The sequence below is a fragment of the Eutrigla gurnardus genome (assembly GCF_963514095.1).
Source record: "Eutrigla gurnardus genome assembly, chromosome: 23".
Taxonomy (NCBI): Eukaryota; Metazoa; Chordata; class Actinopteri; order Perciformes; family Triglidae; genus Eutrigla; species Eutrigla gurnardus.
Genome location: NC_139934.1, coordinates 18,513,337 through 18,530,417, shown reverse-complemented (window position 1 = coordinate 18,530,417; position 17,081 = coordinate 18,513,337). Strand labels below are relative to the sequence as shown.

The window sequence follows — 17,081 nt, the reverse complement described above, 5'->3', positions numbered from 1 at the left end:
GTGCAGCGCAGTAAGGAGCCCCCAGAACGTGCGCAGACACAAGTCATCCCCCCGCGTGAGAGCTGGACGAGCGTCACTTCTACAAATACTATTTTTATATATATATAAAATACACACACACACACACATTAATCTATATTATTCTGAATATATCTATATAATTCAACGTTGCCTTTCAAAAGGTGTGATTTCTCTAATACAATACATGAAAACGGGAGCGGTATTACTGCGGAAGTCCATGTACACCTAGTTTTTGTTTTAAAATAATGTATAAAACTCACGGTAAATCTAAATGATGCGATACTATAGTAAAACGATCACTTATTTATTATAAAGTATTTTCATTTCCTTTTCCAGGGAGAGTCCCTTAAAAAACAATGACATCTCATGAAAAGTCAAACAACTTTCCTTTATTTGTAACATACAAATAAAACACTGACAAGGCAGAATGACTTTCCCTTTCATTGTCGTTTATGGACAGGACTGTAACACTCACTCTCAAACATGGAGTTTTAGTTTTAATTATGTTTAAAAAGTGTTTTACCTGTAAAAGGCCAAGTAATGAAAATGAAGATGATTCACAACAAAGACCAAGATAATTATGGGATTTAGTGAGGGTATGTAACCATTTTCCAAAATAAAAGTACTCAATGTCTTAAAACAAACTGGTTAAGTTTGGGTTCTTTTTCAAACTGAAGATATATTCACAAAAGGATTGATCCTTTTTTCTTTTCTTTTTTTAAAGACAGCCCATCGATCTGGATTTAATGTGACAACTGAGCACTGATCTAGGGACAGTTCAAACTTTGTGTCATTCACTTTCATGCATTTTCACATTTCCAAGGTAGAGCGGAGCTTTTTCTATTAACGGTAACAGATCGTGAAAACAAAAACACCTCCTGAAAAGTGGCGTTCTCCGTTTCAATGGAATGAAACAAACAAAAACCGACTCTAGGTCAGAGCTGTGGCCAATCCAATCCAGTGAACATCCAGCTGTTAAATGAAACAGATGAGGTTTGATTACGTTTGATTAACCTGAGAGAGAGACTGTCTGTCGGATACACTATATACTACCACTGTGTACAACAGCCTCTTTGTATTGGAACCTATGCAGTACAAAAACGGACTAACTGTACTTATCGGAAGGTAGTCTAGAACTAAAACAAGCAATATGTTGTTTAATCATTTTTGTTGTTCATGAGACATCATGTCCTCACGAGGTGCTGAATATTTTCTTTTTGTCTCGGCCCGGTCTGGAAAAAAACAAAACCCATCACCCAAGGATCTGGACCTGCTCATCCAAGAGGGCTTGATTTTGGTGATAAATAACATGTTGATCTTTTGTAACACAGATTATTTCAGGTGTCGCCGAGGTGTTCGTCAACCTCACATATCTGTCTGCTCTGCTTCACATACTTTGACCAAGCATTAACCTGTATGAAATCTCAAGTTGAGCCTCAATATGACCAGTTTATAAAAAAAGAAAAAATACCTTTCAAAAACATACTAATTGAAGCACTTCACAGCCACACTAGACAGAGGAATCTTTAAATCCACAGCAGTGTAAAGTGATATCTTTAGCCACCAGCCCACAAGGAAAACCTGCACAAACTGACTACAGTCCTGCAATTAAAGAGTTTCATGATGGTTTCTAGAGAAGGCTTCTAAACCAGCCAACTGGCGCTCCAAAACTGTCCAAAAATACCCTGAAGCTTTTGTAAACAGACATGGAATCAAGCAGGTCGAAGCCTTTCTCGACTAGTAATGCGTCATCTAAAATCTGGAATGGAATTCCTACAAGAATGTTGGCAGTAAGATTATTATGGACCAAGTGAACAGGCAGCAGATGTACAGTCCAAACCTCATAGAAGGGACTTTGTGCCAAGATGCTTTAAGGAAAACCAAACTGAAGCATTGACTTAAGATTTTTCACATCTCCCCCATTACATACTTCCAACATGGACTTGTTCATGGGGGATGTGTATGAAATATTAAAGTAATGCCATGTGACCCACATGAGGATTTTAGACACGTGTTCAAACAGTGTTGTTGATTCAGTGTGATTTAAAACTACATGATTTACAACATTTCTAAATGTTGTCATTCAAACTCATGACAACGGGCTGGGTAAACCGGTGATGACTGAGGAGAAGAGAATATCGACGATCACAAAAAATACAAAATAAACTTTCAGTGCTTTTCAATTACTTCTATCATCCATCCATCCGATGTGTTCCCTTCTCCAAGTGAACAGCATTCAGCCTCAGACGGCCACAGAATGGAACGGTGACTTCTACAATCCTCATCCATGTTAAATCAATATGATTTGCTCATGCTAACAAAATATGTAAGAGAAGGGATGGAGTATGATTTGTGTTTTTAAATACAGCTAAATGTAGCATCATGATCAACTTGTTCATCATTAGTACCTCTTGGAAATGAAGTGAACAGGAGGCAAGCAGGATGAATGAAATTGTACAAAGGCAACTAAAGATGAGAGCAAAATGAGGAAGTCTGCAGCCGTCGTCCGGCACCTTTAGGACTGGGTGGCAGAGCGGAGGCAGAAAGGACAGAAGGAGAAGAAAAGGACTGCAAACTGATGTGAGGCATGAGAAAACACATGATGGCTGGAAGAGTCTGGAAGCAGGGGATGGGGAAGGAAGGATGGAAATGGCTTCAGTGATAAGCAAATATGGCTGGGGGGGGGGGGGGGGGGCAAGTTGAACATCTGAAAGAGATGATACTGGGATTATTTTCTGGGTTGGATGCCAATTGACAGCAACAGATTCATTTCTTTTCCACGCACAAGGTCCGAAGAGGAAGCTTGGACACCTTGCCTCATCACGAAAGAAGAATGAGAATTAAAAGCAGGGAAGCTGCTGCATGTAGGCATCACATGAATAGAGAAGATTGGTGGTGCCAATGTGGACTGTAATGTTGGAGCGGTGGTATATGGGCCGCTGTGGAGATGCATTACAAAACTACTTACATGCCAAGTGTGCATAGCATTCGCAATCAAACAGGTGGTCCAACAGGGCTTCTCAGGCTTTTTCTGGAGAGCCAAATGTGAGGACACTCGGCATGGGACCCTGGTTCAGTGAAACAAGCTGAAATCAGGTTTGTATCACAGAAACTGACTAACTCTTTGTATCTGCGTTTGTCTTCATGGTCATTTGAATGAGGGCATGATTTATCTAGAAATATGTACTCTGAAATCTTGACTTCTTGAGGTAGTGAGTTCCTAGAATACAGCCTTAGCCCAGGTCCCAAGCCAGTTTAAGAAGCGCTGCAGAATGATTGAATACAGTCTAGCACGTTCAAAGATGACAGCCGGGTGAGAGGAGGTCCATTGCCATGGTAGAGAATGTCAGCAATGCTTGAGCTTTTTCTTGACTGGGAATACTAATCAACATCGTTAACTGGGATAAGAGAATGAGAACGGATGGCTTGGACTTTGAACCAATAAGAAAGAAAGAAAGAAAGAAAGAACAGAAGCTATGTGTGAAAGCTCACACTGCATACTGCTTTCGCAGCAGGAAATACACACAACAAAACACCACATAAATCTCAATCCATAATGCGACACCAATATCTGTAGCCGTGTATTCCACCATCGGTTAACTTTTAACGGCACTTTACCGCCGCTCAAACTGAAAATGCTTGCTGAGTAGCAGGCAGCTCAAGCTTTCACACACAGCCATGAAAGTTGCTGGCTTTCAACCAATCATAAAAAGGTGTAATTGAAGCGAATCAGTGGCAGCAGCCCCCGCAGTGCCCACCCCCGTGGGTGTGTCCCGCCGAGGCCTCGCCGTGTTTGGTCCGCCGGCTGAGGATCTCGTAAGAGCAGTCGTCCCCGCAGCAACCGGACATGCTTGGCGAAGTCTCATCGATCTCAAACCTAAGTGTGTGTGGAGACAGGGGGGAGATAGGGGGAAGGGGGGGAAGACGGGGGTCAGTTAACGAGGGGGAAGAGACCAGTTTTGGTGTGAAGGAAACCATCACCACTGAAACTGCTGCTTCTTCTTCTTCTAGGGAAATGCTTTTTAGTCCTTTTCACTCAAACTAACATGAATAAAATGAATAACAACCAGGTATTTCCTTTAACATCACAGCCTTTGTGGAGCCAGTATACTCACTGTAAAGCTTCCCTGAAGAACTGGTAAGCCCCATGGTTGTGTTTGAAGACAGTCAACATCACTTTCTTCATCTGTGTACTGGACAGCAAGGACAAGAGGACCAAAGGAAACACCTTAGTTTCACAACCTCAAACATGTCACGGACACATTTTCCTTAAAGTCAGAGTAGGTCATTTGGAAAAAACACACAGTGTTAGACTTAAAGACCCCAGGAAGAATAGCTGCTGCTAATGGGGATCTAAATAAATAAAAACAAACAAACACCTAACAGATTGGATGGGGTTTTTACAGTCCTGCCACGGCCACAGAGGACATTCACCTACTCATCCTCTAAAGGCGCCCTTTAGAGTTTTCCTATTAACAAACTTAAGTTTTAACATACAACATTTCTCGCCAAAAAACACAATGCATACATCCTGGAGGTCTAAGAACATGTTAAGATACATTTTTTCATTATAGAAATATTGTATGTCCTGCATTGTTGACATCTGTGTTTGCTTCGTCTACAGATTGGGGGCTTTTTAGTGGGATTATATTAACAATAAGAAAAACAGAACAAGGCAAACCTCTCTTTAAACCACATTGTGATTATATATTATGTAGTGCAACACTAAATGTGAAATCTTGCAGTGTAGGACCCAAATGGAAATTGTTGTGCCATAGAGACAATTGTCAAATGACTATATATTTGACTTATTTTTACAGCTATATGTAAAGAATATAACCATTAATCCAGATTCAAGCATCTGAATGTCACACACAACAATGACAGCTGTGGATTTTACCTGTTAGCAATGAGCTGTAGTATCTGGATGAGGAACTTTCCAAGTCCTTTCCTCCGCACTCTGCTCTCTAACTGCACCTCATAGCTGGAGAGTCAAGACAACGGGTTAGACCAGAGGGAGCATATTGTAAAATTAAAAAAAGTTTCGTATTTTCTTCTCTTATTCTAAGAAAGTTACGTTAGTTATGAGGATGCCGTACCAATATAAAACCTCCTCTCCACACTCCACGTCAAACCGGAAGTGAGAGAAGGCCACCGGGGCAGAGTCGCCATCGCGGGCCAGTAGGTACCACGCCCTCTCGTCATTCATCTCCTCCCTCTTTTCCCTCTCCTTCCACCCCCACTCGCTCTGCTCATACCTACAGCACAACAAAAAAGAAAATGGGTCATCTCAAAAGGTGCCGTGGCATGCTAATTTTACCCTCGCATTTTACCCATCATCCACCACCACGCCACCCAGAAAAGACACATTTTCTAGGTGGAACAACTCCTTCCGACTGGCTGGCTGCCTTTTGCTACATTGAACACTATTCAAATTCTGGCAAAGTGAGAGAAGATGAATTGTAGTAATTCCTAATGTCTGCATTACCTCTGCTCTCTCAGTGACTAGAATTTCATTCATACATGCACTATGTTTGAAGTCACTCTCCTGGCTTGTCTGCACTTGTTTTTCTAAGATGGTGTATTTCCAGCCGTAATCTACCATTCGCCAGTCTGGTCTGATCCCTGTTAAAGATGTTCACTCGGTTCCTGAACTACACTGTGAACTAGAAGAACAGACTTCTTACAGTGTCTGCATGTTGGCTCTGGTGAGTTCGAAGGCCCACTCCACAGACAGCGGGTTGAGGGAGGTCACTCTCTTACACTCTATCTGCAGGTTCAGACTGGATGGAAGGACAAGAAAGAGGGTCAATAATAACATCAACAATGTGTGTGTGTGTGTGTGTGTGTGTGTGTGTCTCAACACTACTAAAATGAGAGATACACAAAACGAAGAACACACAGAAATGTCACCAGCAGACCAACCCAAATGAAACAAGCATGCATTTCATGAAATACTGAGTAAGTCCTTTGTAGGCGTACAAAAAGAAATTGCATACCCATTTCTGTCGTATTTTTTGAAGGCTGGGAAGGCAGCCAGTGGGTCATCAAGCTGTGATGAGAAGAGGCCAAATTAGCTTAAAGAGACTTTCAGAAAGACAACACGATCAACTCCTTCCATGCAAACGTCTTATTACACAGCGAGATATGAAATTACCTTCATCGTGATAGAATTCTGGCCCTAAATGCAGTAAAACCTCCACAAAGGGACAGTTAAGAGATTGTATAATCCAAACATCCCTCGGGCTCAACTACAGGCCAAACTAAGCTGAAACAGGCCAAACGGGGCCCATACAGGCAGGGAAATCACAGAGCTATCAATGTTATAGCCCCTATTATTCACTCACAATAAGTGCCCACATAGTAATATTTCCCTTGGCCTTGAGAGCATACATCATATCAAATGAAGAATACCACTGTTCTTGCATAGATTATGAGACATTGGGCACAGATATGTGAATGATGCAGCTGTATTAGAGGAAAGTTGAAAAAACATGGTACAAATAAATATCAGTTCAGATTGGGAATCAGCAGATATATTTAAGGCTCACAAAAGTGAGGACTTCCCCAGGAGAACAGTATGCAACACAGTGAGTGGCCCATTTAGGGACAAAGTGACACAGAAAGTAATACACACACAGGTCAGTTCTACGGAGGCTGAGAATGGCCATGCATGCACATTTTGAAGGTAACTAGTTCGTCATCTGGAGATTATGAGATCATTTATTTTATTTGTATGCAATGCATGGTAGCCTACAAGCTGCTGCAGAGTTCTTGATGACAGCAACTAACAGTAGGTCAAGGCATAAATGTGGAGTTTTGTTTGCTGCATACGTTGCTGTACGTCCTCTGGATCGAGGTATGACTGAAACCAAATCTCGAGTAACACGCAGTCCAGCTAATGTGCACCTCTCGGGCATCATTTGGTAACCAGAAAGATGACCTGGTCCTGCTATTACTGGTGGAGTTCACAGTCTCAGCAGGATTACTTACCTTGCGCCTGTAGCCAGGCTACTCTTCTCCTTATTTGACGAGGATTTATATGAATATTATCTTGAACAGAAAGATACAATGCAATTTCTGCTGCTTTAAACCTTGATTTAATTACACTCTGATGCATTCATCAATGCTTTCTTCTGACATTTTCAGCTACTGCTGTCAGGATACCATCTATGCTAAATATTATAAACTATAAGAGGGAACAACCTTTTGTTATCTGGTGATAACAAGTTTCTATTTCATGATAACAAGTTATTATTTCTTTATCAAGACAAATCAAGCTTTGTTATCTCAGGATAACGAGACAATAACTTGTTATAATGAAATAAAACAAAACCATTTTTGCAAGGCTGTTCTCTGCTTCCCTACCGTTCAGAGCTGGTTGAGGAAGTAGTGAAAGTTCAGCTTGAGTGTTAACTTTGTTCTCCTCCATGCTTCAATAAGATTCATCTCTTGAGCCAACCTCAGAGCTACAGGAGCTGCTACATGGCTAGGATTTAATAACACGTATTAATAATCCATAAAGAAACATATGGCACTGCATTTGCCTGTTCCTGTCGTGTTAAAATCCAGTATGGGTGCATTCAGGATGAGGAGGGCATCGCCATCTTGTGTTGTCATGTCATGAAACCATGTCAATTACTGCAAGTTAACAAATTAGACAAATCAAAGCTCACGATGGAGGTTTAAAGTCCTTGAAGTGCTGGATACAATTTAAGCCAGGTCGGAAGCAGCATGTATGAGGGCCAAGTGGTGGATGCTTTTGAAGCACTTATTGGACATGAATGCAAGTCCATTATCAACCGACAGGACTACACAACTGCAACTTTTAAACTCCATCTCCCTAAAGTTCTCTTCAAAAGCCCTGCATGTGGCCTACTCCCAAGGCTGACACAAATGCCTCACTGGTTAATCAGCAACCATCACCTTATTGGCTGTTTCCACCTTGGCACAGACGGCATCCATGGCTGCCCTCTCTTCCAGACGCCGTTGTTTCTTCTCCTTTGCTCTGTTGGACTTCCTCTGGCCACAAGAAATAAGCAAAAGCATAAATGAGGGAATGTGCTGAGGTGGTGGCAATCATGCAGAAGAGAAGAGAAGGACAACATGGAAGAGAAGAGGATTGATACATACATATGTATGTATGCACACACACACACACACGTTTAATTTACTATTATAAACATGATAATTCTGTCTATAAAAAGCAATACCAAGGTAACGATAGTGAGCTTTGAGTTATGTGTAAAAAGTCCATGTCATGTGGCTGATGGCTGCATGTTCCCCTCAGTGTTGCACTATAGTGTCGAATAAATCTGATGCTGATAGTTTAATTGGCTCGATGTCCAATGCTAGTATCAGCAGTGGTGCAGCCATAATTCACACAAATATTACTCTGACCGCATCCATGCCTGGCTGAGAAGACGCTCTTAAAGCTGCTACAGATACTCCTCTAGTAGGTGCACTGCCATAAATAGCAATTATTAGTTGTCTTTGATTATTGACACCAACAATCGAGTCTAGCTTGGTATGTATTTGGATGGCGAGTCATTGTCTTTGCTGTTATTACTTTCTGACATGTATGCTGCTATACCCATACTGGGGTATTTCCATATGAATCGAGTCCTCTGGGCCATGTTTGCAGTGTAGAACTGGTGGGTTGATGCTCCATGAACAGATACATCGTAATTATCTCAACGCCTTCATCGGAGGCAGACCTGAACAGAAGGGGTAACAGTAATGTGAAGGAATGCACCGACCTGCCAGCTAGGGCATTAACTCTGTACCTAGCACCGAGCAGCTGCACACTGAGCTGGGACTGTGCACACACGTGGATCGGTTTAGTGAAAGTGGAGGAGAAACTCAAGTCTCACGTTAGCTGACGTTTGGGAAACTAACTCAGAATTACAGCACGAGTGGAGGCCTGGCTGCGGCTGAGAGTACAGCGTCCACATCCAACAAGTCTGCATTTATTAGAACCAGGTGGGCTTAGACGCCACACTCTGGGTTGTTGGTAAAATATATATATATATATACACATATACATATACACACACACACAAACACGCACACAAACGATTAGCAGTAACAGCTAGCAAAGCACTCGTCATTGATATGGCATTCCTAAGTGGCTAACGCAGCTAGCACGCTAACAATGGCACAGCACACACCAGGAGAAGTTAACTGTACACAGCGGCGAGACAATGCAGTTGTAAAGCTGGAAATATAGAGCTATGTGAACGCTTGGGCTGGCGTTATAATGCTATTTAAGCTAACGTCCTCCGGGGGCAGCTAACCCAAACAAATAAGAGCAGTGACATCCAACACCTTGGACTACATACATCCACGATGGTCTCCTTTCCTTCCCCCTCCTCTCCCCTCTTTCTCTCCTCTCCCCATCACGCATTTACGATCCCAAAACATCCACCTTTCATCAGATCACCTCGCGTCGAGACATTAAGCAAAACGCATACAACTCACCCCCATTTTGCAGCTGTGTCTTGCCGATCCCCCTGGAGAGAGAAAACACACCTATTGTCCCCGTGCTTTACTGTTGCTGAGTTATTAGTATCGTCACTACAGGCAAAGAAGGGGGTCAGATTAATATGACAATGATAGTGCGCTAACGACGCTAGCTAGCTATAGCACCGACCGACGGCTGCGAGAGAAGCAGCAAAGAGCGAAAAATGGATTAAAACATCAATGAAAAATTTGCCGTTTTGTTCTCTTTAAATCGGATTGGCGCCAAGAGTACGAGGCTGAATTTATTACAGGTCCTTCCTTGCCCCTTTCTTTCCTCTCCTTTCTGTTGCGTCCAACTATGCTACATTCACGTGCTCTCTACTAGCTCCGACATCTGAGGCCCCAAATGGTAAAAAGAATTTGGGGAAAGTAACCTAGTATTTTTGAGAAATACACACCTTGTTTATTTAACATTTAACATTTTACAATATAGTTGATTTACCTTTTACTTGATATCTTATGTTATGTTACGTTATACTGTTTTAATTTAAAATGAGCAATACCACAATGTACGTAACAAGTCCTGCATTTATAGTGGAACCAAAGAGTATTAGCTATCTATACTCGTTGGTAAAATAATGTAGACTATTATCAACAAAATGTACTTTGAGCATCAAAGGTGAACGTGTCATTAAGCAGTTGGTCGAGTTAGTTGAAAATATTTTACACAGCTTTGGATAGTTTATCATACAAAATGCATCATCATTTATTCGGTAAATTTAAAGAAGCAGAAAGAAACTCAAAATTATACTTAACATATACTATACACTGAGTATGGTACAGCACTTGAGTAAATAAGTACAACACCATCTCGGAGTATTTGTAAAAGTTTAATTAATCTATGTTTAAAAACCACGTGGTTCTTACTGCACATTTCTTGCAACAATATATTCCTTAAAGACAGTCAATAGATTCCCGATCATGAAATGTAACCGCATAGTTTACCAGTAATTGCAGACATGGCTCTGATCTTCCACTTTATGTTGATGGTTCTTATGATTATCCAAGGGACTGCTGCACGACCACGTGGTGGTACGCGAAGGTATCAGCACGGATGCGTTTACACCACATCACGAGGACATGGGGTGACTATATATTATACACATAGAAATTGTAGACAGTACCAAATATATCCACAGAAAACATTCTTGGCAGCGGTGGGATTCGAACCCACGCCCCCGAAGAGACTGGAGCCTTAATCCAGCGCCTTAGACCGCTCGGCCACGCTACCATGTGAAGATATTCTTTAACGCTAATTCTTGGCATGTCAGTATTCCAATAGCCTTTGAAAGCAGCACTGCTTTAGCGCGAATATGGTTTCCTTGTTCAAAGTGACGACAGAAGAAGAAACATGCGGTGCCTACTTCGCTTTATTCAAGCATAATTCAACTTTGACCTTAACGGCAATTTCCATTCTATAACAGAATGTTTTAAACACATATTAAATATATTATAATACATAACAAAATTACAATGATTTAACTGAACAAGCTCGATGAGATGTTGGAATCCGTTACACCCCTTTCAGTTATTATATTCAAAAATAATTTCTTTCACATGGTTACATTATGTTGTTCTCTATTGTGTTGACCTAGATTTTGAGACAAATCAGCCCATCGTGAGTAGAAAGAAACAGGAAACGTGTGAGACATGCAGTTGGGTTGTAAAAGGCTTTCTGTAAGGCGTTGTTTCTGTAGATTTGATTCAATGCTGCGACACAGAGATCATGTGCTCACAAGCTTCTTATGGAAGAATATGGAGGCCTGAAGTGCAGTTTGAATTTTGTAATTTAAAGTTTTATATTTGGCGTTTTGGGGGGGCAGCTCATATTTTATGAAAATGTACACATGCATAAACTATAGAAAAAAATGACAATTATCAAAACACATCTCCGGCAGAAAGAGTAGAGAATAAGTAGCCTATTTCTATTTTTAAAACTACATGAAAAAAAATTCAAATCGGTAGGTCTCTTACAAGCAAATGTGGGTGGAGGGGCTGCTTGGACATCTGACCACATCTCTGGCTCATTGATATCACAAGAAAATTCTATTCAGAAAATAATTACATCAATAACCCCAGAGGGTGAAATCAGCTGCTGATAGATCCTTGTTATCTAAGAAGCCGTTTATAGCATTGGCCACTAGGTGGCGATGTGGAGTCTCACATTGCAGATTTTTCTTTCTTCCAAATCTAAGAAAAGGCTCCAGACAAGATTTTAAAAGACAAGTAGCTATAGAAAATCTATTCTTTTATTTCAGGCTCTTTTACTTCTGACTCAGTTCTTACAGACTAAAGAAGCAGAACACACCGTGGTATCTTTCCTCACCCTGTAGCAGTAAAGCTAAGTCACAGATTCTTTCACTTGGTGAGAATGCCCAACATTTAGAGGAAAACGGTATCATAGTCAAACTACAGGCCCCTGTGAGAACACTGTAAGACCACAGAGTAATTCCCAAGGAGCCCATTAAGGTCAGTAGTACACAAGTACACACTTTACCCTGAAGACATTTCACAGCATCATGTTGTTGTTTCTAAAACAGTAGCATTTACACATCCATCATACAGTGGTATTTCATTTGTTCTAGGCCTACATGTGTGATCGGTGTTGACAATGCCCCTCCGAAATCACAATCTAGTCTTTTTAAGGAGTTATTTTCTATGTGTTGGGTTTCCCCATATATGATGGTATCTACAAGCAGTATGACAATGCTCCAATCTAGTTACCAACAGCAAACACAGATGGAACCAAGATCCTGGGCTGCAGTCAAATCGTGTTTTTGGACCAATCCCAACATCCTTGGACTCACGGACTTTGATGGGCGTTCCCGTTGAGTCCCTGAGGGTTCAGGTCTGTCCCACGGTCACATCATCAGGTGCAGGAGGGCTTGCGGACTCTTTGAGCCCTTTATTCCCACTTTCTGTAAGTCAGCATATGCTGACTTTGCCTGAGGGAATTACCCACAGTTCATAGCGTTGCGATGTGAAACACAGCGTTACCAGGGGAAGCCTGGAGAATAAAAAAAAACATTAGAAACATTACATCACAGTAAATACATTACGTGACAGGTCCATCTGGGATGATAAGAGTCTGAAAGACGTTCAGACCAGGCTGTAAAATGTCAAATAAAAACCAACACTTTTAGATAATATATTTAGTGTCATCAAAGTAACATGCCGAGTGATGTCCCATTTGTACAACCTCTCACATTCACCATTTACCAGGTGACGTCAGTTAAGTCCCTGAGGGTTCAGGGTTTAGACCTTAGGGAGACCTTTGGGCTGCGGTCGAATAGTCACTTGTTAACTTCTGGGTCATTTCTTCAGTTAGGAACCTTCCTAGGCAAAATAGACTATTCGACCTGGTATGCTCCAGATTTCTGGCCTGAGTCTGTTAGGGCTGTTTTCCTCTCCACTAGGTGACGCTCTAACTCTGGCTCCTGGTGCTGTTGGGACTCTGAAACTCATTGACTCCTGAGAGTGTTCTAGTGCTGCTCCATGTGTAAAGTGTCCTGAGATAACTTTTGTTGTGATATGACACTATCAATAAAATGGAATTAAAGATGAGGATTAAGCTTGAATCTGATGAACTTTGATGTACGAATATAACCTGAGAACTATACAAGAGGGTGGAGTTTTAAGTGCAGATGGCAAAGGATGAAAAAATATGTAAAATGGATGAAAGAGATATAAAACCATACTCAGTTATATACTTAGAGTCCTAGCAATAAAATGATCTTATTTGTTTCCAAAGATATCAAACATTAGATTTGATCTTAGCCGTCCGCCTGCTTGATTACAATCACCACTAATGGACCTTTTTTAGCTGTTCAGCACCAAACTGGTTTCCTCAAAGGACCAAAGAGACCAGGGATGTATCACTGTCCACATTTCAGTATAGAGGGAGACTTATCTTTTACAGATGGGTCAACTAGAACTACAAACAGTTTGTGAACTAGCTGACTTTACTGTTAGCTACCAACAGACCCACTGAGTTCTGAGTTATTGGCTCTTGATTGCCTGCTGTATTAATCTGTTAGCTAAATAGATACGGCATAACCAGCAAGCTTGATTTGCTCTCTTGGAGCTGTAACTAATAATCAGCCAGAATCTTTTTATTATTTTTATTGGAGATTCTTTTGCGTATTGATAGAAATCTACAAGGAGTATGAAGAAAACCTCTTTGCCGGTTCCAATTGCAAGCAAGTTTAAAACTGAACCCGGCAAGATGGCTGCCATGTGGCTCCTTCCTGAAGTGGTTAGTTGTTAGAACTGCTCACATCTAACATTTTGTATCTATACATTTAAATGGTTCATTTTGTAGTTATTAATATCATGTTTACACAAACAGCAATGGGGACCAAAAACAATCACTGGCTATAACTGAGTTATTGGTTTGGTGGATGGAAACCCTCACAGGGCTGCCCACTTCTTCATAATGCAAATAAAGGCCTTGTTTAGGGGGCTCACTCTTTCTCTCTCTCTCTCTCACACACACACACACACACACACACACACACAGCAGCCCTCCCCAGCACGCAGATGGTTCAGGCTTTAAACCCCGCCTACAGTCTTTTGTCTTCAGGAAATCTGTCTCTCGGCTGTCGGTTGAAACAATTTATTTCACGTGCCAGTAGAGGGCGCAACGAGAGTCTGCGAGTGGTACAGGATGCTCATCCAAGTGTGTTTCTGCATAGAGAGGAGACATACTGACGAACATCAACCAACTCATCGGTTGATGTTGACTGGATAATGACATTCAAACTCAGAACACCCCCCCCCCCCCCCCCCCCCCCACACACACACACACACACATGCTCCATTTCTTCATCTCATATGCTGTGTGTAGACAGGCAGATAGATAGATAGATAGATAGATAGATAGATAGATAGATAGATAGATAGATAGATAGATAGATAGATAGATAGATAGATAGATAGATAGATAGATTAGGAATAAAGGGAAGGAAGTAAGAGGACAGGGGAAGAGGATGAGAGGGAATCAACAGATGCAGTGTGGAGAGGAGCAGAGGAGAATGGTGGATGAGGATGAGACTTCTCTCAGCGCAGCAAGCCCTGCAGCACAGAATTACAACACATAGACTGGACACCCATCACAGCAGTTCTACTACTGAAATGAGAAGCAGTGCTTGTCTGAAGTCTTACAGCATGAGCAGAGTCAGCACTAACCCCGCTAATACATTAGGTTAGCCAGAATTTCAGTTGGGACCATAGTGGACGTCGTCATGGTGATGACGCCCGTTGGTTTGTGGACTACGGTTTTGATGCCTCAAGTTCAGCATTTTGGCCTTTGCCATCTTGGATTTTGACTGCCGCCACCTTGGATTTTTTGCAACAAAGGAAATGACAGGTGGACCTGACGAAAACCAGCGGCAGAGCAGCACCCCAACCTTACTGGATCTGGATCCATCTGGATTCTTAGTAGCTTACTGCATTGGTAGTATGGTAGTGAGCCTTCAGTAGCGACACCATAGTAGTGACATGTCAATCACCAGGTAAGCCCCGCCCCCTAAATCATCCCCTGCTTTCTGGTCCGTTGGACTCTAAATGGACCATAATGTACTAAATGAACATCATGCTGGATTGAAGAAGACTTGAAACTAGAGATTGAGACCATAAACTCACGTTTACAATGTTTACTGAGATAAAACTTCAGATACACAGTCATTTTCTCATAGACTTCCATGCAATCAGAGTAGTCGCCCCTTGATGGTTAGTAAAGAGAATGCAAGTTTAAGGCACTTCAGAACCAGAGGTCTGGTTAGAACTGTAAGCCTCATTTAGTAATCTACTAGAAATGCTGCATCATAGGCTTTCCCATGAAAACTTTACCAACAAGACACTGTATCTTGAAGGTTATTATTTTAGTAAATATTCATCATCCAAAGAGGATTATCCCTTTCCAATTGTTCTCCAATTCTCACTGTAAACTTTCCTTAAGACAAAGATATATGACAAGATATTTCATTAGCTAACTTGGAATTTGCTTAATATATTTGGTTTATTTTTTAAGTGTACAGCAATTTCTTACTTTCACAGTGTGAAAACACTACAAAAAACTAGAGATATTGTGTATGGAGCCGAGATGGCACAGGCAGCAATATCTCCAGCCGCAGCATAGCACAACTGAATGGGTAAATAGAGCATTAGGAAACGAAGACATTATGATTTTAGGTACATTCCTCCCTTTTTAGGCCTTTTTGATCTTTAGTACAACCTGTGACATACAAGTGAGTATTTACAGACAGATACATCAATTCAGTGATACATCAACAACATAATGTGATCGATTTACATGATAAGCGCATGTGTCAGACTATAATAGGTCATCTGGTGTGTCATACAGTGCAACAGTGATGATGTTTGAGGAATCAGTGCACAAAAATCCTGTTAATGAGTTGGGGCATCATTCACTGGGTCTAAACGTCAAGGTGAGTGTTGCAGTACAGAACATTTAAACATGCACGATGGTCCAGACAGCATGAATACAGCAGGAAGAGTTCATTCTATCACATCTGATTCTAGATCAGGCGTCTCCTGAGACTAACAGAGAGAGTCAGAGAATTTGTAGGGGGGAGGGATGGAAGTCAGGGGGAGGTGTAAGGGAAGGAGGGTGAGTTGCGTGGATATGTGAAGAGAAAGTTGGTGAGGGAGACAGCTGAGGAGACCGACAAAAGTGAGAGGAGCAGACAGGCAAGAAGGAGGAATGAGACAGGTGGAGAGAGAGGGGAGGAGGTGGGGAGGGGAGTGAGGAGAGAAGTGGGAACAAGTAGAGTGAGCTAAAGGGAGAGTGGGAGGGACACTGAGAGATCGAAGAGAAACCGAGCAGAGAAAGGAAGGGAAGGGGAGAGAGAGACAGAGTGACGACTGGAGAAGAAGACAGAGGAGGAGGAGAGGGGAGGACAGAAAGAAGAAGAGGAGGAGGATGAAAGGAGAGCTGAGAGGTGGAGGGAGGGGAGAGATGTAGCAGTTGTTCATTAGTGAGGCTGTGTTAGAGGACTGAGCAAGAGGAGAGACGGTGGGATGGTGAGTTTCATGGACACTGACTAATGAGAGGAGAGGAGGGAAGGAGGCAAGGGCAGGGGAGAGGAGGGGAGGCGAGGGGGGAGGTGGCAGTGGTGAAAATTAGACTGAGAGGGAGGAAGAGGGAGAGGAGAGGGGGGGCCTGGAGGTGAGCGTAGCGAAACCGCTTTAGCCTACTGTATCACCATAGGGGGAGGATGGGGGGAGGGGAGGAATTTGCACATACGCACACACACTTTTGAAATTGAAAGTGACATGAGAGAGAAAGGGAGACAGGAAGGAGGAAGAGGAGTAGCAGGAGGGGCAAGGAAGAGAAGGAATGAAGGGAGGAAGGCAGGAAAGTAGAGGAGTCGTCACTGGAGAGAGAAAGTAGGGTCAGCAGAGGAGGGAGGGGGAGGAAAGCAGAGGAGGCAAAGGAAATGGATGGGGAGAAAGGAGGGAGGCGGGGGAGACCACAGGGGGGGGGAGGAAGGGGGAAATAGGGCAGGAGGTGTAAC

The 17,081-nt window shown here is 42.2% G+C and overlaps 1 protein-coding gene across 1 annotated transcript; it reads right to left on the bottom strand.

The window, feature by feature from the left end:
• Positions 1–390: 390 nt before the first annotated feature.
• naa40 (N-alpha-acetyltransferase 40, NatD catalytic subunit) lies at positions 391–9,817 on the bottom strand. Its single transcript, XM_084003737.1, has 8 exons — positions 9,502–9,817; positions 7,948–8,043; positions 6,021–6,073; positions 5,709–5,804; positions 5,121–5,279; positions 4,922–5,005; positions 4,137–4,214; positions 391–3,898 (listed from the first exon to the last, which is right to left on the bottom strand). The coding sequence occupies exons 1-8, from the start codon at positions 9,505–9,507 to the stop codon at positions 3,751–3,753; spliced, it is 720 nt and encodes a 239-aa protein (XP_083859863.1). The 5' UTR covers positions 9,508–9,817; the 3' UTR covers positions 391–3,750.
• Positions 9,818–17,081: the final 7,264 nt, after the last annotated feature.